The sequence below is a fragment of the Stegodyphus dumicola genome, chromosome 10 (genome assembly GCF_044657685.1).
Source record: "Stegodyphus dumicola isolate Sdum_Otavi_A_Nest chromosome 10, ASM4465768v1".
NCBI classification, from domain to species: Eukaryota; Metazoa; Arthropoda; class Arachnida; order Araneae; family Eresidae; genus Stegodyphus; species Stegodyphus dumicola.
The window spans coordinates 13,112,467-13,138,518 of NC_140777.1; the positions used below are offsets into that span (position 1 = coordinate 13,112,467).

At 34.0% G+C, this 26,052-nt stretch overlaps 1 protein-coding gene across 1 annotated transcript in view; it reads right to left on the minus strand.

Moving 5' to 3' along the window:
* LOC118202547 (protein O-mannosyl-transferase Tmtc3-like) overlaps positions 1-26,052 on the minus strand; it is a 707,071-nt gene that overhangs the window by 337,357 nt on the left and 343,662 nt on the right. The window contains exon 3 of the mRNA XM_085824627.1: positions 2,563-2,750. Within this exon, the coding sequence (XP_085680753.1) occupies positions 2,563-2,748 (186 nt within the window). The 5' untranslated portion in view covers positions 2,749-2,750. The remainder of the gene's footprint in view (positions 1-2,562; positions 2,751-26,052) is intronic.

Genomic DNA, 26,052 nt, shown 5'->3' on the forward strand with positions numbered 1-26,052 from the left:
CGTGATTAATAAATAAAGGTAACACACAAAACGTTAAAAAAACGCCCCTTTGGAAGAAATTTAAAATCTGAAAACTTTCAGATTTTTTTTTTATTTCCTTTGACATCTATATTTTGAAATCTGCCATTCTAATAACAGGAACATCTGCATCTGCAGTAAACTCTTCATCGACCAATAAGTAATCTCAAAATACACTCATGTCCATAAATTAAGGATAATTCGGAGTCACGCGGAAATCGAACTCAGTATCAGACAAACATGGAATTGCTCAGAGTGTCATCTCCAGGCTTTGGCAACGATTCCAAGATGATGGTAACGTGAGTAGACGTTATAGCACAGATCACTCCAGAGTTACAACGCCGAATGAGGACCGGTATTTGGCAGTTACTGCCAAAAGAAACGGGCGGAGCACAGCCTCAGACCTGTCTCGTCAGCTCTCTTCAGCCACTGGTACGACAATTTCAAAGCAGACCGTGTACAGACGCTTAGGGCAGATTGGTCTATATGCTCGTACACTTGTCAGATGCGTTCCACTTACTGCAACTCACTGTCGCCTGCGGTTAGCCTGGAGTAGAGAGCGTGCATTGTGAACATCGCAACAGTGGGCTTGTGTGATGTTTTCCGACGACTCCAGGTTTAGCTTGCAGTCTGATTCTCGCTGGACTTTCATATGGAGAGCTCCAGGTACCCGTTACCACCAAGAAAACATCATTGAACGACACCGTTACGGTGGTGCAGGAGTGCTCGTTTGGGGTGGAATTATTCTGGGTTCCAGAACTGACCTGCATGTTCAAATTGGAATCATGACAAGCCAAATCTATCGGGACGTTATTCTGGAACAACATGTACGTTTGTTTCGGCGCGCCATGGGCGCACAATTTGTGTTTATGGATGACAACGCCCGTCCTCACCGTGCAAACATCGTAAGCGAATGCCTTCAATCGGAGGATATCACCCTATAGACCGGCCAGCATTCTCACCGGACATGAATCCAGTAGAGCACGTGTGGGACATGCTTGGCCGACGAGCTGCAGCCCGTCAACCTCCTCCTACATGTCTACCGGAACTTTGGAGCGAATTGCTTTTTGAGTGGTGTAAAATCCCCCAAGAATAGATCGATAATTTGATACTCAGCATGCCTAGCGTTGTACTGACTGTATTGCATCGTCTGGGAGACATACACTGTGTTAACAATCATACCAACCATGTAATATTGGTTTTTGGTAAATAGTTTTTTTTTTAATTTGCTCCAGGGAGAAAAAATCGCTAATTTTTTTAATGATATCAAACATGTAGCATTTTTGTTGCTCTTTACCTTTTGTTTAATAAATAAGCTTTACAAATAAGTCAAATTTGTTTTGCTTCTAACTCTTTCTTTGCCTGATTTTGCATTATCCTTTATTTATGGACATGAGTGTATTTCATGAATGCACTAAACAAAAATGCCTTCAAATCTCACGAATTAATAGTAGGATGAATATATACGGATGCCAGAATAAATCTTAACTGACCATTAACAATTACATGAACCATACAAACATCGCCTGATTCTGAATCCTGTATCGTTACGCTGCTTGACATATCTATTGGTAGATAGCTGCTAAACTCGTCAAATTTTTATAAATCGCAACTCCACTAGTTTGGCGAAATAAAATAGAATACAGCACACATCACTTGGATACATCACCTGAATACATTGGCTGTCTACCAAATGATCTTGCCACCTCAAAAGAAAAAAACCAAATTTTTAAAATTTAAACTTTTATCACAACTCCTTCTTTCCGTAGTTCTCACAGAGAAGCAAATTAAACTGAAAGGTATTTAAGTCGAGGGCCTTGAATATTTCAGATATAGAACTCCTGGCAGCAACGCCTGCAGTTTAAGGTCTATCGACCAGCTTTGTCAGTGAAACGTTTGGCTTTAGCCGTTTTTATAGCCGACATTAGTGTGCCAGCTATTAAAATATTCAGCTTAAGCAGGCAATCTGTGTGACGACGATACTTCTAATTTGAAACTTCAACTTTGTTATTTTGAATACCCATAAGCGGCAAAGTTTAATTGTATGCATAATGATATTATGCACATTGAAGTTTGTATGTGCAATGGTAACGTTTCGTTTTCTACTTTATATATATAGGTTATAGGTTATTGAGATTGAAAAAAATATTTTTATAAATCTTCTTAGGACTTTGTCATAATATTTCAGACGCAGCTTAACTTAAATTCCTTCAAACCTATTACACTCTAATAGGTTTGAAGTAATTTAAGTTAATTTTACACATTTAGGACCCTTAGGCCTCCATAAATGAGGCATACGTGTCCCTCTCAGCAGACGTGTTTAGAACGTAATCAAAGCGGTTTTTCAAGAGGCGAAGTAGATGTCTGCCGATTGATGGAACCAACTTGGAAACTAAGGAAATGATTTTATTCGTATGAAAACCATGCAGATAATTCTGTTTATACAGAAACCAATTATCCAATGTCCTAAATTGTGCCGGAAGGAAGCCAAATAATGAACAAACTACTTGAGAATCGTAAGCCGTAATATTCGAGCTCACTTACCTTCCTGAGAGGCATTCCCCAGAAGTCATTGAAGAAGATGTTAGTTATAGGTGTGTGAGGTCTTATATCCCTATTATCTCTCACTGCAGCAATGTCGTCGTAAGCCAACCCGCAGCTCAAAGAATTGCTGTAGCACACGGCCACCAACACAGCCACCAGCAAAGGCCCCACTCGTTCCAGCTCCATTACTGAAAAAAAAATATAACATGAAGTTTCTGAAATGTATGATAAGATATAATAACACACATAAGAGAATACCTTTTTACTGCTACACTTGAATGCAGAAAGAAAGAAATAAGTTGTGAAAAGCATTTCTATATAAAGTATACAAAATATGCATAAATACAGTGATATATTTACTATCCTCTCAGCTATGCTGCCTCACTGATGGGAAGTCAAAGGATGCCTCACTGATGGGGAGTCAAAGGATGCCTCACTGATGGGGAGTCAAAGGATGCCTCACTGATGGGGAGTCAAAGGATGCCTCATTGATGGGGAGTCAAAGGATGCCTCATTGATGGGGAGTCAAAGGATGCCTCATTGATGGGCATCCTTTGCCCATCAATGAGCATGCCTCATTGATGGGGATAGATGAAGTATAACGGAAGCTTAACTCCTGGTAGGGTCACCCGAGGAGTGAAGGCCATTCCATTATGCTCAATTAAAGCATAGACAGAGCCTAAGTTGTATGTTAGGAGCAGTTTCAAGTTGGGGCCTCAAGTCCTCAGATCTACTGAAGTTATATTTATTCCTCATTAGGCGAGGAGTAGAAAGGCCCGCCTCTACTATCCAGAATTTGCAGCAATTAACTTAGAAGAAATACATTTCTGGACACAATGTGTATTTTCTATGCTCCAAGTTTAGCTTTTCGAAAGCTACTTCGCTTATCGTCTCGTGCATTGACTTCTTTGAAGACCAAATTTACACTAAAAAAGATTTGATTCTGAAACGTCCCAAGTCTCATCAAGTCACGAACTTCATGTGATTGTCAGACAAATGAGGAAAACCAGAACACATATGTATTAGATTTTCCGCTCCTTTACAGTTTGAGCCCCCCCTACCAGTTGTCGAGAGGTGTTAGTTCGACCAGAGGTCAAATCCTAGAGAAGAGGTTGGCTGCGTGGGAGTCTCCGGGGTGGTTTTACCTACATGTAACGTCGCTTCAGTTAAAATTCCCTCCACGAAATTGCCGTAAGCCGTAATCTTTAGCCGTAAGCAGATAGCCCTAGAGTTGGTTTGCAATAATCAATTAACCTACTAATTTCAGAAACGATTTTTCTTTTAAACTACAAACGCTTTAATATTTTCTTCTATTTAAACTTAATGATTATGGAATGCTTTTTTGCATTTTTTTTTAAAATTACTTCGCTTTTATAAATATAAAAAGTCTGGATTTTTGTAATTCGTTGGAAGAATTTCGCGGTAATAAGAATGGATTTAGTTTTCTAAATACTTTTAAGCGTACGCAAAAAAATAGAGTTAATGCCAAATTTCAAAATGCGCCAATATATAAATTCATCTCCGGGTATATAAATATATAAATTCATCTCCATTTTTAATCAAATATACATTGCATAATTTTGATTAAAAATCTCTAATTTTTTGCAAATGTGCCTATAAATATATTTACTTTAAGATGATGGTACAAATTATATAGGTAAAATAAATAAATTCAAAAATTAATCATTTAAAAATGGTTTTCGAAAAATTTACAAATTTTACAAACAAAGTACAAAATAGCTGCGAATTTTATTTGGATTGAACTTAAATTTCGAAATCTCAAAGAAGGAATCAAGTAAGTTTAATAAAAAGAAAGCTATTAATAAATACAGACCAAATTAAATTAACATTGAGGAACTAAAATTTGGAGAGCTAATTTTTCAAAAACTACCCGTGCGAGTTTTACACAAATTGGCACTTTGGCATAATTTAAGTCGCAGATTAAAACTATGAAAAAAATAGATACATCATTTCAGAAAAAGTCTGATTTTGGTTTAGAATACTTATTTTAGAACAATGCTATGTATAAATCTAACATATAGCCTAAGTCGTGCTCAGACATGAAAAACGCAAGTTAAATTTTGTCACTCATAGCGGAAGAGAGTCCCATTTTTTTCCTGCAAAGTATACCAACAGAGGCCATTCTTATATTGATCTCATTCATGAGCCTTTTTTTGTACACGTGACGTAATGTCTAAATATCTGATTTAGCGTAAAAATGTAATTCATTTAAAATACTAGTAAATTGTAAATAACCTGATCAAATTTAAAAATCAAACAGCAAGTAAAGAGGACCCAGAACCCAGAACACTACTATTTTATTGTTTTCCCAGAACACTACTATTTTATTGTGTTCAATTTCTCAAAACTGACTAAGTTATATAAAAGCAAGTAATATGGAATTTTGAAAGGAAGATTTAAACTTTTACATATATCACGGTACACAGAGTAAAGCACATTTTTCGCACGACATCCAGTAAAATATTTCTGGCCACTCTACTTCTCAGCCATAGCTTCTAAAAAAGAGGCCATGATAATAAATCCAAAGTTATGGGTTTCTTTTCAGTTTGAATAGTGGCCATTTTGAATCTGCAAAACCTTTCAGTCGAAAAAAAAATTCCTATTCAAATAAATGAGCTACCAGACTTATAACTTTGAATTTCTAAGAAATTTGCTCTTTATCGTTGGACATTGTTGGACAGGAAAATATTTCAAATCTCCAGAATTCATCCCTTTCGTGAAAGCATAAATCTGTCAATTTCTAGGCGATATTACGGATTTTTTACTTAACATCTTTACTTGACTATGTAAAAAGACGTAAAATATTACACTTGACATGTAACAAATATTTCAGACTACATAAATTAAACTACTTTCGCTTTTTCAAGCTGACCTTCAAAGAGAAAAACGCAATGAAGTTATGCGGTGTGTGAAACCAACGAAAAGAGCGTAAATCAGAGTTTAATTTGGAATATAATTACATCTGAAGTTTAGTTAAATAGAAAATAGGGTGTTTAGAAGAAAACCGTGTATTAAAAATGTGAATAGTAATTCGTGCTTATCCATTCAAATCACATGCGCTGCATAAAATCATTTCGATGCTCACATAAAATTTACCAAACTCATCTTACGACGTAATGACTATTTTGCGAAGTCATATTTCTTCAAAGCAAGCTAATATTTTGTTTTCCTTCTTGCCTTATTTCCAGAACTTCTTCCTACCCAAACATACTAGAAGTTTACGTTCCCCAGAATTTCTTTTCCTTTTTCACTATAGCTCCAAATTTATATATGAAGCTTATATGTGTCCAACATATTACGTTGGATATATACCAAAAATACTGCCTTCTTTGTAATAGGGGGACCGGAAAGTAATGTTGCTTTCTTACATTAAATTCACACGAATAAATTTTTAACACGTTTTTATTTTTAATCAATAATGTAATCACCCTCGTTATCAACAACCTTTTGCTATCTAGCGTGCAGATTTTCAATCCTCAGACCTATATAAATGAATTGGTTTTTGAGTAAAATATATCAAGATGGCATTTTGGACATCATTCAAATTTTGAAATTTTTTGGCACTTAGAAAATGTTGTAGGGATCGCAATAAATGGAGTCTCGTGTGTACGATATTGGGCGAGTATGGTGGGTGATGCTGCCCTTCCCATCCCAAATCATTCATTTTTTTCCAGTGCCCGTCTTGCACAGTGCGGTCTTGCATTGTCATGTTGCAGAATGATGCCTTTTCTATTGACAATCGCCGGATATGTTTCGATTAAAGATTGGTTCACTCGATCCAATTGTTCACAATAAAAATCTGCATTAACAATTTGTTCAGGTTTCAGCAATTCAAAATGAACAATTCAGTGAAAAATCCACCAAATACACAGAAGCGACTTTTTGGGATGTAAACCCTTTGCAACCCCTATTAAAACTGCCTTTTGCGTTTTGGATTATCATACAGGACCCATTTTTCGTCTCCAGTAATCAAACGATCAAAAAACGGTTCCATATGGTGCCGTTGAAGCAATACATTGCATGTGATGGATCGGTTGGCTTTCTTCTCTCTTCGGACAGATTATGGGGGCACTCAAACACCTGTTTTGCTTATTTTTCCATTCTGCTTTAAATGTTCTTGGATGATCGACCAAGGTTGGTTAAGAGTGTTTGACATGGATTTGCTTCCACTTCTGCCCTTAGCATGTTGTTGTCGACATGCGCAGAAACGACATTACTTTCCGGTCCCCCTATTAGTTATCACTGCTAACACCGTAGAAACATCAGGTTATTTCGAAGCAGGAAGCGTGAAAAATGAACAATGCCCTCGCCGGAAGTATATGAAAATCATCTTACTAAGAAAACGGAACCCTGGTAGGATAAACGGATAAAGAAATGAAAAAAAATTAGTGGCAACACTTAACACTGTATAGGAAATTCCAGACATATGTAGCTTTTAAAAATTTTATCATTTCGCTGTTGAGTTTTATGAGGCTTAACGTGAAAGAAAGTAACGTTTAATAAACTAAAAAGTTAAGTTAAAATGACAAAGAGAGTGGTTTAGGTTATCTGATTACGAAAACTGAAGTTTGATATGATGAATCAAGAAACGAGTGAAAAAACAGAAAAATATATGCCATCAATGATGATGAGTTCTAAAAACCAGCTGCTTTTAAAACTTTAGTGATTTTCTATTGAATCTTATGTAGCTTAAATGTGGAGAAAGCGGTTTTTAACAATAAAGTTAAAAAAAAAGTCCCAAAATCTTGTGTTAGCAAGTAATGTGCTGAAATCTGAATCCTTTCAAATTTTCGTTTTCGAGAAAATCCATTCTAAAGTTCTCTACACACAATCACAGGTTCATATACTTCAGTGAGAAAATGAATTTTACCAAAAATATTCAGATTCAAAAAACGAGAGACCTACGATTCATAATACACTTACAATCGATAGATAATTGCACTCACAATCGATAGACGCTTTTGAAAATCTACTCGAAACTAAGACTACTGCATTGTGCAGTTTTAAATTCAACATTGGCGTTTTGCTTATCCACTTTGAGTTGACTGTTAATTCATTTCGGCAAAATACGCGATGGCTCTGTTAGGAAACATTCATTCATAGAAGATGTTGAAATAGAAAATGTCCAGTGTTCCTGTTATGGTTTGGTTTAGTTGATTATCGCAAAGCACACTAGAGCTCTCTGTCTCAAGAAGGGTTGCTAAGGAAGATTTTATAAGGAAAACAGGCTCGTATACAACCTACCCATAAGGGAAAAATCACTTATAAGACCATGCAGCTAGCCCGTTCGCATGGAATCGAACCCAGAACGGAACTACCAGTGCTCAGTGATTTTACCGCCCGGCCGCTGCGTTCATTTTATGACATGAGGGAAACAGATCAATATCTGTGTATCCAGCAAGGGCGGTAGAAATCGAAACCGGGACGGACTGCAATTTTTCGGAAGGGGGAAAGGGGGAGAGTCATGTAGGTTCGAATTTTTTATATTACTTTACTGCCTATAAAATCCATTTAACATCTGGATAATACAGGGGTTGGACAAAATATGGAAACACCTCTAAAAACATGTTTCTTTCCTTAACATGGTGTAGGAAACCCGTTGGCATCCAAAACAGCTTGCAGTCTTCTCGGAATGGATAAATACAGTTCCTGTATGTTTGCCAAGGGAATATTATACCATTCTTCCTGCAAAACGGTGGCAAGTTCAGATAACGATTTTGGCGATAGATAACGAGAACGCACTTTCCGTTCCAATGTACACCACGAAGGTTCGATAATATTCAGGTCTGGTGACTGTGGTGGCCAGGGGAGATGGGACAACTCATCCTCGTGCTCAGAAAACCAGTCCTGGACAATGTGAGCTGTGTGAACAGGGGCTTTGTCATCTTGGAAGACACCATCACCATCGGGGAACAACGTTTGTACCATGGGATGAACTTGATCGGCCAAAATGTTCACATAAGTCTTGGCAGTCATGTGCTCTGACACAGTTATCATGGGGCTAGCAGACAACCACGATATGGCTGCCCAAACCATAACAGAACCCCCGCCATGTTTCACTCTTGGCAACAAGCAGTCTGTATTATAGGCTTGAGATGGCGTTCTCCAGACGTAAACTCGGCCAGAAGTGGGAAACAATGTGAAAGAAGACTCGTCAGACCATATTACTCGCTTCCACTGCTTTATAGTCCAGGCTTTATGACTTAAACACCACCTTTTCCTGTTACGGGCATTAGCATCACTGATGAGTGGCTTCTCAATTGCAGCACGGCCAGCAATTCCCTGTTTATGAAGCTCCCTTCTAATTGTTTTGGTACTCACAGGGTTCGGTAACACAACATTCATTTCAGCAGTAACTTTTGCAGCTGTGGTCTTCTTATTTTTCGTCAGAATTGCCCTTAATGATCGTCTGTCACGATCACTCAGGACACACTTTCGTCCGCGCTGTGATTTAGCAGATGATGTTTTTCCGCTTTTTAAATATGCGGAATAAATCTTCGATACAGTACCTCTTGGAACACTAAACACCGCGGCTACCTTGCTTACGGAAGCACCTACCATACGTGCTCCAACAATTTGCCCACGTTCGAAGTCTGTTAGCTCTGACATAATGCAATGACAACCTCACATAACAGTACTCCGACAACAACTGAACTGTTTAGCACATTTACGAAGTTGTATAGGTGGCGTCAGTAGTCAAAAACGCCAGCGCCACCTACATATTTCATTAAAATCAATCTTTCTTTTCAAACATGCATTTCACAAGGTGTTTCCATATTTTTGTCCATCCACTGTATATTTTTAACTTTGTAAATCCAAACTGAAGCTCTAAAAGTTCACATACAGTGAAACAGATGAAACGAGGTAAGAGGCCAGCACAGCTTCGATAAAAGAATTAATTGACGTTTTTGCAAAGCTTAAAGAATACCATATGGCCCTAGTAGTATTGCAAAAAATAAGCTTAATCTCAAGTATAGGTACTTAATCCTTATTTGAGTAATATGTGTTTTCTGTCGAAAACTTTACAAGTGTTTCAACACATTTTACGAGCGAGGTTATAACCTAGCTGCTCATAAATGAACTGACCGATCCACTTCAGATTTCACACAGATATTTTTTAATTTTTTGATTACAACTTGAACCTAGGATAGCATTAAAACCAATAATAATTTTTGTTTATGACATCATTTGCAAAAAATAAATAAATACGAGTGTTATTTATTTACGTACATAAATATATAAATTGATTCTTTTTAAAAGTATTTGAACTTTTTACTTTTCGATTATTTCATGCTTAAATTTAAATTCAAGGGCTAGACAAATACTATGTTTTAACGAAAACATTTTGAATTTTTACACGGACCAAAGAAAATAAATAAATAAATTCAGTTTTGGGCACTTTTTTTAATTTTTGTGACACACAACAGTTTTTTCTTTCTTTCTTTTTTTTTTTTTTGTTCTTGCAGCATTTATCGTCAACACTGCAATGTTCTCTGCCCAAATTTAAGAACACGCTTCAGTTTTTATAACTAAATTCATAAATAAAGCCTCTTTACATGATTGCTCCTGGGGCACCGTTTAACATTCCGTAACCAACACCTAAAAACAAAGAACTTCAATATAGCATTGTTCTTTTAAATTTTTCATTTTCTTGAAATTCTCCTGAATGCTGTTTTAGCTAGCCGCAGTTACAGTAAATTGTCTGTGAATATGAAACTTTTGACACTAAATTATTCAAAATGGAAATGAATGCAATATTAGGATATGCATATTTGACAGCAAAAAAGACAACAGCCAATTGAAAATTGGATAAAATATGAATCATCTAGTTTTCAAACAGGTAAAGGGGATTGGGTAATTAAATGAAAACTTTCTGCATGCTAAAATTTCTGTATTAAGTATAAATATTTTCCTTTCAACAGGCGGAAACAGAGTAAAATTTAATAACTCGATAAGCTCAATTTTTTTATTCTGATATGTTGGTAACTTTTGAATGTTTTGTTTTAAAAGTGATTATGCTGTTATTATGCTCCAGTTAGGCTGCTTAGCCTTTAATTAATTGTAGAATTATCAACAATTTAAAAGTTTAAGTGATGCTAAGCCTAACGAGGCAGCCATTCGTTTACATTTAAAACTCATAGTAGAATAGTGAATTAAGACATTTGGTGCACCAAATTCGGTGTCTTTTCGCAATTGGAATCAAAAGTAAATTTTCAATTACGTGCACAGAAAAACCAGTCTTTCTGCCCGCTGACCGAATTGCTTGTGCACACGCACTCTAGTTTTAATTGCAAAACGTGTTTTGTGTGTTTTTTTTTTTTTAATTGTTTCAGCTCTATTTGGTGTTTTATGTTTTTCTGTATTTTAAAGTTTTTAAAGAAGATATTTGAGTTTTTATGTGTTGTAATGAAGATTTAAAGAAATCTGGCTATTTTTTGAACGAACAATCAATTTTATTAGTCAAAACTTACAGAATAACTGAAAAATATTTTAAGCGCGTATATCGTCTGCACGGATATTCTTTGCATGCGGTTTCTTTACATTTCTTAGTTGAATTATTTTGGTAGCGTAGCAACGCAAACGGGTGATACAGATACGGGTGCTACTTTGGTAGACGGTTGCACGGATTTTGGCGATTTTTAGCGATTTTTTTTAGCGAGCGATACGACTTATGGTAAACCCATTGCTGTACAAGTTATTTATGGTAACCGATACTTTGTTGTCATTTTATTTAAAAAATAATGCGCTTTATTATGCATAAATTCTGTGTTTTAAATATTATTTATGACTTCTAAGTAATAAAAATGAATTTAATTTTGCATTTTTATTTTAAATAAAAATTTTATTGCTTATGATATTTTATGGAATTTTATGTTGTGAATGATGTAATGAATGACGTCACATTATTTTAAAAGTAATTGGTTTTAATATCTATAAATTTAGTCTAATGTTTTAAACATTATTTATGGCTGTTAAATATTAAAATACAATTTAATTTTGCATTATTTAAATATGATTTTATTATGAATGATTATTTAAATAATTTTAATTCTAGGCGTGATGTAATCAGCTCCCTGATTGGTTACTGAATATTAGTGCATTACCGCGCCATTTTAAAACTTTATCATTCATCTCTTCGAATTCCTCAGATTTCAAAGCGAATGGATGTCTCCGCTTCGAAGATGAATGTTGTTATTGGTAATTACCAAGAATTATTGGTATCGGCCTAAAAAAATTGCGGTTTGAGACCTTATTTTGGCCAACTTGGATTTCCTAATCAAAGATTTATTTATTGTTACGAGGTCAGAGGAAAGTTATTTAAAATTTTTGGAGAAAACCTCGCTAATTGCTTCTTCAATGAAGTGCGAGAGATGTGGATAACAGATGAAGATTTTTTTGGTACTTATCTCAATATACGTAAGATAAATGCTTAAAAAAATTTTAAATACATAGTTTTCTTTTACTTTATTATTGTACACTTCAATTTTTATTAAAAAATTAATACACTGTTTTCAAAAATTCCTGAGATATTTATTGCCACATATGTTTTAATGTTAAATAATGATATCCTATAAAACTTATTTTAAAGGATTTGAATTTAAGTAATTGAAAAATTTTAATTCTTTTAAATGTTGGTATAATGTTTTTAATTCAATATTCAATTTAAGTAATATTTTATTTCAATTAAAAGTTGGCGCAATGTTTTTATAGCGGTGTTTTTATTCTATTATATGAAAGTAATAATTTAACCTTACTTTAGCATTTTATAGTCTTAGTAAATGTATTTATTTACATGTGCTAGCCATCTTTAAAAAAAAAAAAAAAAAAAAAAAAAACGTTTTCAAGTTTTCAACAAAAAATTAATCCTTTATTTTTAACGATATTAATTTTTTTTAAATTTCGAATACTTTACTAAATAGTATGTAAAAACAGCTTTTTTCAAGATTGCTGACGAGTGTAAACAACGCGCCAACAATCGCGCCAAGTAAGTACAGTCAAAACAGAAAAAAAACGTAATCGATACATCTTTGAAAACATTCGGCGTTATATTATTATCGCCAAAAATCCGTGCAACCGTCTACCAAAGTAGCACCCAGATACGTTATAGTGAGGGATGAATTGGTTGAATGAGAAATATATCTCTAATGAAATTCGAGTAAATAAAATTTAAATGAAATGCAGCCAAAAGTTCGTATATTTAAATAATCCGTACAAGAAAGCCAAGTGATGTCTACATCAGATTTTGATTTTCTTTAAAAAAGGAAGGTGGGCGATGATTTCTAGATAAAAGAAATCTGCCTAAGAGCCACAGAATACCTAAGGGCCCTAGACTCTGGAAACACGTTATGCACTTAATCACAGAGTTCCACATTTTCACCAATTTTGTCATGACATTAAACGAAAGAAAGTGCATTAATGCTGAAAGTACTTTCAATATATATTTTGCCGCATTAATTATTGAAGGGAATAAAAGCCAAATGGATACGTTCTTCTGAAAAAGTAACGAAAAAAATATCTCTGAAAGCTTTTGAATTCTCAAGGATTTATCCAATATTCTGACACGAAAACCGAAAGAGAAAAATACATATATCTATATCCCACATTATTTTCATCATAAGAAAGTAAGTACAGACAAAACAGAAAAAAAACGTAATCGATACATCTTTGAAAACATTCGGCGTTATATTATTATCGGCGTATGCCCGAGGCATTTTCTCGAGAGTTAAGGATTCATCATATTATTGGATTAAAATTTATCAAGGTTTATCTGTGTTATCAAAAATCTTTACTTTGAAGTACCTAAAATTTCTTACTTTGATAGCGTGCAAATAATACAATGTGAACCTTTGCCTCGATGGATGATGACAATCGTTCAATATAATGATACTGGAGATAAACACACACGAAAGAACTTTGAAATATCAGAAGTGCAGGAATATTCTTATAAGAATCATTTGAATTGGTCACCAATTGTGTGCAAATAAGTAAACAACTTTAGTAAAATTATATGCATATAATATATTTTTAGTACAAAGAGCATTAACCCAGAAGGGTTATTAATTTCGTTTTGGCATTTTGCGTTGATTCACTTTTCGAACTCTTGCCACCAAATATTACAGCCCTGTATTATATTTAAAGAAATTAAATAATGAAGAATCTGCATAAATGTGTGTATGTTTCTCGCATTGTGCGCAAGAAAAAATGCGTATAATTTAATATTCCGCACAAGGAAGTCACGTGGTGTACACATAAAATTTTTTTAGCTCACCACACCAACGTCACTGGGTGCACCACAATACCTTGAAAAATCTAGAAGTAGCTCGTACCCTAGAAAAATCTGCAGCCCCCCTGCTGTAGCATTCAAAACAAAATTTAAGCGTTCTTTCTATCAGTTTTTCGCGAATGGTTTGGAACAATGGGCATAAGTCGGTGGTGGTTTTCCAAAAGCTCACTTCAGAAAAAAGGCATAATCGATAACACACCAAGTATCAGTTTTAATAAAAATTTTACATGGCTGCATGTTAGTTTTACGTTGATATACGGTTTCATTCGAGCTTGATAAAGTTTCGGATAATTCAGTTTGGACCAAAATAAGCGGAAACAAAAACTACCTTCATCACCCTCCCAAGTCCCTTCACACTGCATAAAGCCTTGGAAATGCAGGGTACTTCAGTTAATAGGAAAATATTGTAGCATTGACTTTTTGGAACTTATTCTCGCTTTTACGACTAACTTCTTTTCTTCCTTCTCCCTTCATTAGAAAAAAAAAAAAAAAAGCCTAAAAGGGTCGTTAGTCCTGAACGGATTATTATTCTCGCTGCGGCATTTTGCGGGGTATCACTAAAAACGGCTGATCATTTTTCAAATTGTTCTCACCAAATATTACGGACCGGTGTAATAGTTAAAGAAATTAAATAATTAAAAACCTGCATGAATGTGTAAGTTTCCCCTATTCTGAAAACACAATGTTACCTAGAGCCATCCAGTTCTGAATAACGTACTCTTCCAACCGAACACGGGTACCTGGAAGCCCCAATTTTGAATTTCGAACTTTGTTTTTATTATCTAGCTCATATTTTGAAAATTTTTATCGAATTTGTTTTTATTAACAAGATAAACGATTTCAAAGCGATCAGTGGCAACACTTCAAAAAAAATTATTTGCATCTCAAGTGAGCGAGACTGTGTATAAGTAATTCTAAAGATATCGTCTTTTTAATTTTTTTTGTAATATCGTTCTTGAGTTGAATTTCACTGTTTAAGAATTTTTTATTCAAAAACATGAAATTTAATAAATAAAGGTCACATACAAAAGTTAAAAAAATCTGATGTGTACACCACATGACTTCCTTGTACGTAATATTAAATTATACGCAATTTTTCTTGCATTTCGTTTAAACTTATTAGACTGAATTAAACCTACTTCGCCGACAGCGTATAAACCACAATAGAATAAATGCATTCTTTAAAATTAACTTTGTTTACCATAGCTACACTCTGGCGCTAGGTTTACTTAACAGTATTATATTTCGTTCATATTATAACTCAGAATGCACAAAATTTATATCATTTAAAGAATTATCGAATCGTTGCCAAATGTTCTATTCAAATACTATAATAAAAATATAACGATGTATAAAAGAAATTAAGCAAACAAAACAAAAAAGAAACAGTTTTTCACAGACGATTGAGTATTTCTCATTCAATTAATTCAGTTTTCACTTCGCGACAAGGCAAAAATACATAAAAACTCAAAATATCTGTATTAAAAATTACGAAGTAAATCTTAAGCGCTTATTTCCTCGAAAAAAATTCCAGAAAGGATTAAGCATGATTTAAATAATAAATGAAGGCGATATCATTGTTGTTTTGAAGCTAAGTTTCTCTAGATGGGCAACAAATCCGCTATCCTGCTGTTTCAAATGTAAGCAAGAGCAATGGCCGCCATCAAAAACATTATTAGGCTTACCGGCACTTAAACAATTTTAAAATTGTTGATAATTCTAAAAATATTGCATACAGATTTACTAAAAGCATAAAAACATAATTCAATCATTTTTTAAAGCAAAAAATGTACAATTTACAAACATATAAGAGTAAAGAAACTGAGATCGCTGAGCCGGGTAACAGAGTGGATATATATATCTAAATATATTTATATACGTTTGGTGCGGCCGATTGCAATCAAAATACGAGATGCACATCTACATGTTATAGCAGTCCTATATACAAAATTTCAACGTTCTGAATCTACTCGTTTTTGAGTTATGCGAGATACGTACGTAAGTACGTACATACGTTCGTACAGACGCCACGAAAAATTCTCTTCATAAATCATTTTAAAGCAGTTTTATAATTTTTTGGAGGAAAAGAGTGTTTTATTCTGTCCTTACGTACAGATATCACGGAAATACATCGTTAAATTGCATTTGAAAGAGGTCAAAATGAGACATTTTCGTTGAAATATGCTGCCTGAAATTTTTCGCGATTACAATACTTTCTTCGTTCAAGGAAGTAAAAAGGGGCTATTTGGGCGCAATATAAAATCTGAAAGCCTTCAGATTTCTTTTTTATTTGCATTTTTCTTCTTTTTAATAATTTGAATTTCTATAAAACGACAGTTTACAGAATGCTAACTACGTTCTTATACTTCCAAGGCATTGCGCAAGACGAAAGTTCAGAGCATTGTGTGATTACGATAAGAGTATTTGAATAGGTAGCAAACCTGTTGGACTCTCATCTACATAATATTGTGTTAATGGAATGTAAATGTTAACCCATCTGGTAAGTTTAGACTGAAACTACGGATAAACTCGCTAATTCAAAGAGGATAATCTACGTTGCATTAGTGCTCTGAGAACTCTGTGGTGGTAATACAAGATATGACAGACTAAGAATTGAGGCAATTAAGCGCTTAGCTTATACAAGCACGGATTTTACAATGATTTCATCGTTCACATGCCTGTTACAACAAGATAGTTTTGTGTCTTGTTATCCAATGCTTAAGGAAGTTCACGTACGCTTCAAATTAACTACGCCCATAATGAAAAGCGCCTACATATAAAGTATATCCACTTCTTGGCATTCAAGGCAGTTAGCTTTCATGCGAATTATCCTTAACCCGGCGGATGTCGCACCAAGACAAGTTACTAGAGTGGGCGCGTGGGGTATCACATACCCCAATATTTAAAATACGATAAAAATAGTTTTATTTAGTTTTAAAGCTGTTTTTCTTGTTCTCGTGTATTATAAATACGTGAATAATAATTGCGTTTCAAAAAATTAATTTCTAAAATAATCTTAGAGTTAAAATTAAGATAAATAAACATCATGCCTCTAAGTTTCATTGCATCTCTAATAAACAATGCTTATTTTATTTCTTCACACTTTGAACGAAATACATTCATGTTTCTAGCCACAGAATGTTTTCACCTTTTAATCATTGCATTCACTATCTTCTGCCCTTGGCGCGAGGGCAATTCATCACATCTTTCACACTTAGTTGTTTCGAATTTCATGTATTCGTTTTAATTCTTCGTCGAAACTTCTGCTTTTGTTTTGCATGCAGTACGTCAGTTTCTTGGAAAAGTATTAATCTCTGATCTTTGTTCAATACTTTTTTTTTCATTAATTGTAATGCTAAGTCCTTCAAAAACAGACTTCTGTTTCTGATTGGTGGATTAGCAGTTGAATGTGGTATAATTCAAGCATTTATTTCAGCAACATTCAGGGCAGGAAAGAAAATTACCATTGGCCACCTCCTTGTTATTCTGGCAATTGAATAATTGGCTGACATTTCATCCCCCATATCCACTGCTCCTTTAGTCATATTATAAAAACAAATAATTCCTGAAGTTTTATTTTCTCCAATAATATCATGTATAGTATGATTGTTAGATAATGTTGAAAGCATAAGAACAGTTTTTCCTTTTTTAGGAATATTAGAAATTAATGTTTTATCTTTTTCGAAACCAAACAGTGTAGAAAATATTCCTAGTTTTATCTTCCGTTTCCGAAATGCAATCTTCATCGCTTTCAAATATTTCTAATAAATATCACAGGCGTTGCATCTGCAATTCATAGGGAGTCATTCTTTTTACGATAATGTGGTTAGAAATTTTCAAGAATTTAAAGTCAAGTACTTTAAAATCACTTGCGAGTAGAAATATTTACTGGTACACTCCAGAAATAAATTTCTGAACTAAATACTCGGTCAGAAAAACACATACGCGGACAGGCGCGTGGGGTGTGTCATACCCCAGTTCCAACAAAATACCGATAAATCTGTTTCTGAAACCCACAGGCAAAGAATGTTTCATTAAACTGAATATGTAAATTTAGTTATTAACAGTGTTAGTTAAAAATCATATTTTCCATTTTTCTGCAGCCAAAATTATTCAAAAAATATCTGTTTGTGTACCAGAATTTTCAAAGGCGATTCCCTTCACAAAACGCTTTCAGTTCTGGTTATTCATCCAAATTCTAAAGCGAACTTACCCTCAGCTTTTAAAAGAATTTATAGCTGTTTTTAGTTTTCATCAATAGATAACCGCCAGCACCTATACTTTCTTTTTTTATGGAAACTTCTCGAAATTTGCAGTCTGTTATTTTTATTTCTTTCGCGTGAGCACAGGTTTCGTTTTCGCCATTTTCTCTCCTGCAGCTGAAGAAGAAGGTTCTGCTGGCTAAACTTCGAAACTAGAACTGCAGAGTTATAAAAATTACCGCTGATTCCTGCTGCTGTGAATTCTCTGACAGATGTAAAAGCAATGCCACTTCACACACTGGTTTAACTATTCTACATATTCACATTGATTAATATTACTAAATGATAACATATTTGATGAACCGAAAGCACTAAATGTACAAACTTAGCTATGAAATATCTGAAAATCAAATTTAATAGCAACGCGCATAACATTTCAAAATAATATCCTTAAAAAATAGCCCATCAGCAGACGAGCGGTAACGTCACTGAACACTGGTAGTTCGGTCCGAGGTTCGAATCCCGCGAATGGGCTGGCTGCATGGGCGTTTTCGTGGTTTTCCCCATGTGTAACGTGTATACGAGTCAGTTTATCTTATAAAGTCCTCCTCGAACGCATCCCTCCCTTAAGGCAGATAGCCCTCGAGTACTTTGCCATATTCTAATGTATAAATAAACCTTAAAAAAATAATACCTCATTAAAAACACTTTTTTAAACACGAAATGTACTGGATGAGTGAATAATATAGGGAAAATATTATAATGTTACATGGATAATTATCAACAGAGTGTTTCTAGGAAGAATTTTCTAAAGTTTCACCACTTTCTTCTCTCTTTGATTATTTATTGTCACTTTCGAAGTTTATTAAGAAATGCTTGAAGGAAATGTACATTCTTCGAAGGAACGAACAATAATGGACATTTCGTAATTTTACAGAAATAAATTTAATTCCCAATACTTGAAGTAGAAAACCATTCATTCCATCGTTACTTTATTTCAGAACTGCACCATAAATTTTTATTACCTAGCTGTAACATTAGAAACTGCACAACAAGAGAAAAGCCTTAGTTAAAATTTACCTTCCAGATTAAAATGACAGCTCATTTGTCATTGGAGGAAAGAAAGTCGCTTTAAATTAAATCTTAGTACTATACATTTTGATGACATTGAGTGGCAACACGAGTACGGAAATAGATAGCTTTATAGAAGAAATATTAATGGAAACTTCAATGAAGTCAGTTCGACAGATGCGCAAAAGAATTTTAAGTAATTTTTGTAATCTCTAATGCTTTTATCGTGTTTGCTGTAATGCATTAAAAATTCTTCTGTCCACTGAATTATACAGGATATTTTAGACAAACACTGCAGTTACATTTTCTCTGCAGAAAATTCTAAAATGAATAAAGTTTGCTTATTTTGGAATTTAAAATATTGGTCTAGTGTCTGCTTGATAGGATGATTAATAGCGAAGAAAGAATTTGGAAATTAAATATCTGTAGATAGTAAACGATTGGAAAAGTTTCGTGTGTTATAGAATATGTAAATTTAAACATATAATAAATAGTTCAAAAAGAGTATTTCAATTAATTTGCTTATTTTGACGTTAAAATATTTTATTACTCATCCTGTTGGGTCAGAATAAACTATTTTGTCATCATTTTATAATCCAGAAAATTTTTCTTGATCTTTTGAATGCTTCCTCATGTGAAGTTTCAGTAGTTTTTACACAATGTTATATTCTTACGAACAACACTGTCAAACAAATGCGCTTTTCCGTCATTATTACGATTGCATTACTCACTTTTATAATATTTAATTAATAAATTAAATTATAATAAATAATGATAAATTAAAATAATTATTGTTCGTTTATAGTTTTCCTGCTAAAAATGCCCATAGAAACCAGTAAATCATTTTATGGGTATCCAAACAATTTCATGGGTTTCTATTGACTTTTACTGGTTTCTGTTGGTCTCTGTGGGTTTTTCTTACTGGTTTCAAAAAATGCCCCATAGAAACCAGTAAAACTTTCTACTGGTACCTATAGAATTTTTTATGGTTTCTACTGACTTTTACTGATTTCTATTGATCTCTGTGGTTTTTTTTATTGGTATCAGTTGACACCCATACAAGTAACACCAGTCTCAGAACTTTGTACTGGTTTATATTGGTTTATATAGACTTTTAATGGTTTTCTTACTGGTATCATAATAATAATAAATCTTCTGTTTGTTTATATGGGTTTGTGCTAATTTTCTATCTAACGTTAATAGACTTCTTGTAGACAATAAAATTAATAGAACGAAAATATGATCTCTTTAAGACCATCAGAGAAACCTGGAAACGCAGGTGGTCGTTTTAGAGAAGGTTTTTACTAAATATGCTTATTTATTTGATTAAAAAAACTTTTGTCGGAAACAGTAACAATAATCATACTGTGCATACATTTTCTTACTGTGCATTTCATCTAAGTTTGAATCTGTGGCCCAGGTACTGTGTTTGTCTCTATGTATTTCGGTATGTATTTCATGTATTATGCTGTAGATCGTATAATTCCGAGTTGATTAATATTTGAATTGTAAGGATTTAGAAACATAAGATCATTTCGAAGCAGGCGACATGAAAAATGAGCAATGCCCTCACCGGAACTCAAACCACGGATCTCTCGAATACGCGCCGAGTGTGCTGACCACTACACCACGAAATCATGCTAAGAAGGCGGGAGAAATACGTTATAAGTATAATAACAAATAGAACCAGATATTTGAGCAAAACCCTTCCCATCGTCTTTGTGGAGAATTTTTATCTGCAAGATAGCGATGTGTAACGATTTCTCACCAAGCTGATGACAGTTAACTACTTATCAAAGTTTGGGTGAAATTTTAGAATTTTAAGGGTCCTCATACACCTTAAACCCCTCATGATCATCGAATATGTGACTGTTGCAAGAATTGGGATATATTATTTATTTAAAAGCAATTACTTCCAACCTTTTACAGCTGACTACATAATATAGCTGCTTTGGAAACTAGTAACCAGAAAGTTTGGGTTGCCACGAATATTTTTGTAATTTAATCCTCTTTCTGACAAAATATTTCGCCATGTTTCCACCTTGCGCGCACGATATTTTAAAAATGGGTAATGAAACAAACTTGAAATTAGAGGGAATTCTTTATATGGGCATTATTTTCTAACTGAACCAAAAATCTGATGAATATTTTAATATTAAAAAAATTATGGACGAAAACATTACAGATTTTTTTAATAAAATACATTTTTATAAATTCAACTCCAAATAAAATAAAAATTTAACATAAAATTTTTAGAATTTTAGGTTCTCAGTCGTTTCCAAATGTTATAAAAGCTATATATTAAATATGTAATTAAATTATGCAAAAGAATGTTTTAAACTGTGCGCGCAAGGTAAAAACATGACGAAACATGTTGTCACAAAGCGGATTAAATTATAAACATATTTGTGGCAACACAAACTTTCTGATGACTATTTCCGAAAGCAGCTATATTATGTAGTGAGCTGTAAAAAGTTGGAAGTAATTGCTTTTAAAATAAATAAGTTATCTCAATTCTGGCAACAGTCACATATTCGAATATCTTATGGGTTTTAAGGTGTATGAGTCCCTTAAGGAAAACCTGACTTCGAAATCTAAGAATTGATTTTTTTTTGGCGTATTACATAGACAGAAGACTGCGAGCGACCATTAGCCAGATAAATGGAGATATTTTGTCTGTTTTACATTGTGTAACTTTCTGCAGGTTGATTACTGCATTTGACTTTATTCTGTCAGCGGTTTTGTTGATTTATATGGCATATCTGTAAGTTGTAAGTACAAGCAATAAACTATTAATAGGGCTAAATAAAGACTTAATAGGTCTAATAAAAATAAGGCTAAATAGAAAATAAAAATAACCGAAACTAAGACATGTACAACAGCATATGTATTTATTAGAATCAACGGATTTTTTTTCCCAAAATATTATACAAAATAACTTAATAAGTAAGTTATTTTTATATACTATATACCTAAAAATGTAGGTACGTATAAACTAAATTTATAAATAAACTTATAAATTTGCGGGTATTATTTCATTTATTTAGCAGTTAATTGTATTTTTAAGCAACCTTTCTTATTGCTCTTGTTTTCAAGTCACGTTTTCTTGCAGAATGAGATTTTAGTTTCGCGTGTTCTGTAAACTAGGGTAGAAAAATACTATTCAAGTTGGTGTCCGATCTACTTCAGACAGAGCGTGTTCTATCCTTTGGCCACGTTGTTTGTCTGTTATTTAAGCTTACTGTTTTACGGCCATGCATATTAATTGCCGGTTAATTAAAAAAACATTTTGGAAGACCGTTAAAATCTTTTAGATTTATATTTTCTTTTACGTTTATTTTAATACTATAGGCTTTGACTATATTAAATGTACGTGCTAAATAATGCACGTGCTTAAAGAAAAACATCACCATCTTAAATTCTCAACGATACTGTACATTTGTGATGAGTTATGCGATTGGTTAAGTGTACGCAATAAGATTTATTAAATATGTTACTTCAAAATTCCATTTCCCATTTACAATTATTTGGCAAATCTGTAGGTTTTGACGAACATTATCAGAGATTGCAATTCAATACTTGATTCTTCCGATTCTTCCCCCTAAGAATGCCTCTATTTGCCTAAGCGCAATCTCCTCAATTTCAGCATCTATTCTCTCACTGCAAAACTACTATTTCTACTACGATTGAAGGTCAATTTCCCCATTTACTAGGAAAATCCCTTCAGGGAAGACCACTCCGCTTATCCCTGTCCATCCAATCTCCAATTGGAGGGAAAGGGAATCCCTTTGCTCTATGCGGAGGGAAAAAAAGAATCGTGTGGGTCTTCAGCAAACACCGTCGAAGAGAAAGACACACAGACACATCCACCAAATAAATGGGGTACAGGAGTTAAAAAAAGGAAAATTCGGATTTATCCATTACCAGTGGATTTCCGACTCGGATTTGGAAAGCAGGGAACCCCATTACGCCCACAAATGACGGGCTTACGAGCGGAACCCTTTGCCATAAAGGAAAAGAGACACTGCGAGCTACGGCTGGTTATCGATTAGGCGACAGAGCACATCTGAGATATTCTGCAGCTCTCATCTGCTTTGCCGTGGCTTTTCTAATACCCGAATTCCAAGTGCGGAGGGAGGTGGTCAAGAGTAGGTCACCGCTGGAGATGATCAGATCCTTTCAGGGACGGAAGCCAAGAACTGAAGAAGGTACTTCTTCGACTGGAAGTGGCCATTTGGTATTCAGCGCATATCTGCGGTCAGGTACCACTAGAGAAAAGCGGAGAAGAACAAACAGGAAGGAAACTGCACAATTGGCATAATCATGATCCGATGTGTATAGAATCTTTGTTACTGCACTGAAGTAATTCAAATTATGGAGCAGCAATTTCTGCCATTTTCAGTGAGGATTTTGATGCAGTTTAAATATTAGTTTAAGGGGGCTCATACACCTTAAACCTCTTATGAGCTTCGAATTATGAGACTGTTGCAAGAATTGAGATATTTTATTTATTTTAAAAGTAATTACCTCGAACGTTTTACAGCTGACTACATAATACAGCTGCTTTGGAAACTGGTAAGCAGAAAGTTTGTGTTGCCACAAATATTTTTGTAATTTAATCAGCTTTGTGAGAAAATGTTTCGTCATTTTTCCACCTTGCGCGCATGGTATTTTAAAAATGGCAAATGGTACATACTTGAAATTTGATGGAATTCTTTATATGGGCAGTATTTTCTAACTGAACCAAAAATCTGATGAATATTTTAAAATTAAAACATTTATGGACGAAAACATTACAACCTTTTTTAATAAAATACATTTTATAAACTCAACTCCAAATAAAATAAAAATTAACCATGGAATTCTCAGTTTTTTTGGTTTACAGTAGTTTCCAAATGTTATAAAAGCTATATAAACTATGGAATTAAATAATGCAACAGACAATTTTAAACTGTGCGCGCAAGGTAGAAACATAACGAAAATTTTTGTCACATAGCAGATTTAATTATAAAAATATTTGTGGCAACACAAACTTTCTGATTACGATTTCAGATAGCAGCTATATTATGTAGTCAGCCATAAAAAGTTGGAAGTAATTACTTTCAAAATAAATAAGTTATTTCAATTCTTGCAACAGTCATATTCGAAGATCATAAGGGATTTAAGGAGTATGAGCCCACTTAAGAGTGTCGGAATTTGCTTTGCATTCAATAGAACAATTCAAATTAAATATAAATTTATAGAGTAAGTACACGAAAATACACGGTAAAACACAAACTGATTGAATACATCATTACGAAAATGTAGGGTTTACGGTCTTTCAAAAGCACGGAAATATTGTATTTTTATGCGTTTATTAATGAATGAAATACACGAAAACTAAAACAAGCGCATAATTACCCATTAGATAAGATCAAACAAGAAAAAATTAGTATATATTAAATATAATGTAATACTGCCTACAGTTTTGCGAGAACTCTGTTCAAATTGATCTCACTATTTGTAATCTTTTAAACATGTTTCTTTTTCTAAAATTAGCTTACTAGGGTCTGAGTGGTTAAAGACTACTGAATATTAATAGTTCGACCTGCTCGATTTCAGGCAATCGATCTGGCTTCATGGTAGGTTTGCCCATGTGTAAAGTGAATACAAGCCAGTTTTCCTCAAACGGTTCCCTATGAAAGCATCCCTCTTCATACGTAAAAGGCCGTCGTGGCTTGGCAGTCATCAAATGAACTAATGTAACCTTTTTCAAAGATCTGGAAAACATGGGCTAACGTTTAGATCACTATTCGAGCTATATTTTAAATTCCGTATCTTTAGTAATATTTATGTAATCTTATTTGTGTTAGTTCTGACCTTTTGCTTTTGTACTACTACAAATTACATAGATATTATTGTACTAGAATTTTATTCATTTGCTAACCCAACACGTTTACACGATTGATAAGTGTTTCAAAAATAAATCTAAACCATGACCAGAAACTAATACAAGTTAGAGATACTAATAAAAAAAAATACGATGCGACATATATTTACGATTTAATTTTATCCGTCAACGAGATTTAAATAGATAGAAAATGTTGAAAATGATATAATTGCTTTAAAGAATGTTTTAAATACACGTAAATTTAATAAGCAGTTATTGGCATCGGATAAGTTCAGTTTAGAAGCCAGTAAACGTGAGCGTAAAAATTAAAATTAGGTACATTGCGATTCCCTCAGAGATCACATGACTTATGTATAGCTGATGTAAACAAGTAAGATAGACGGTCTCGGAGATCATGTGACTTATGTACACCTAATATAAACAAATAATTATTCCTCCTCCTCTTGCGGACTGTATTTTATCCTGTAGATAGAATTATAAGACGATGTGGTGTGGTGTGGTGTATGGTGTGTGTGATTATGGCAAAGCCTCGAGGGCTATCTGCCTAAGAGGAGGGATGCCTTCGTGGAGGACTTTCTAAGGGAAACTGGCTCGTATACACGTTACACATGGTGAAAACCACGAAAACGCCCATGCAGCCAGCCCGTTCGCGGGATTCGAATCTCGGACCGAACTACCAGTGTTCAGCGACTTTACCGCTCAGCCGCTGGTGGGCTATAAGACGATGAAACAGAAATTCTTGAACAAACAACTAACTGCATCACAGTGTATTAAATTCTGAAAAAGGTGCGTACTTTATGAATGATGCAATAAAAATAGAGAATTAGGCTTATTTAGAGTAATTTTCATTGGAAAACCTGTAAGAATTATTACTTAAATTATTCAGTTATTTACCATTTCAGCCTTTATTATAACTTTTCCTTTTCTCCTTCCAGAGTGTAATTTGAATTTAAAGAGTATTTACGCTGAGGGTTTTGGATTGTAAGAATTGCACATTATTGAACAATTTACAGTTGCATTGA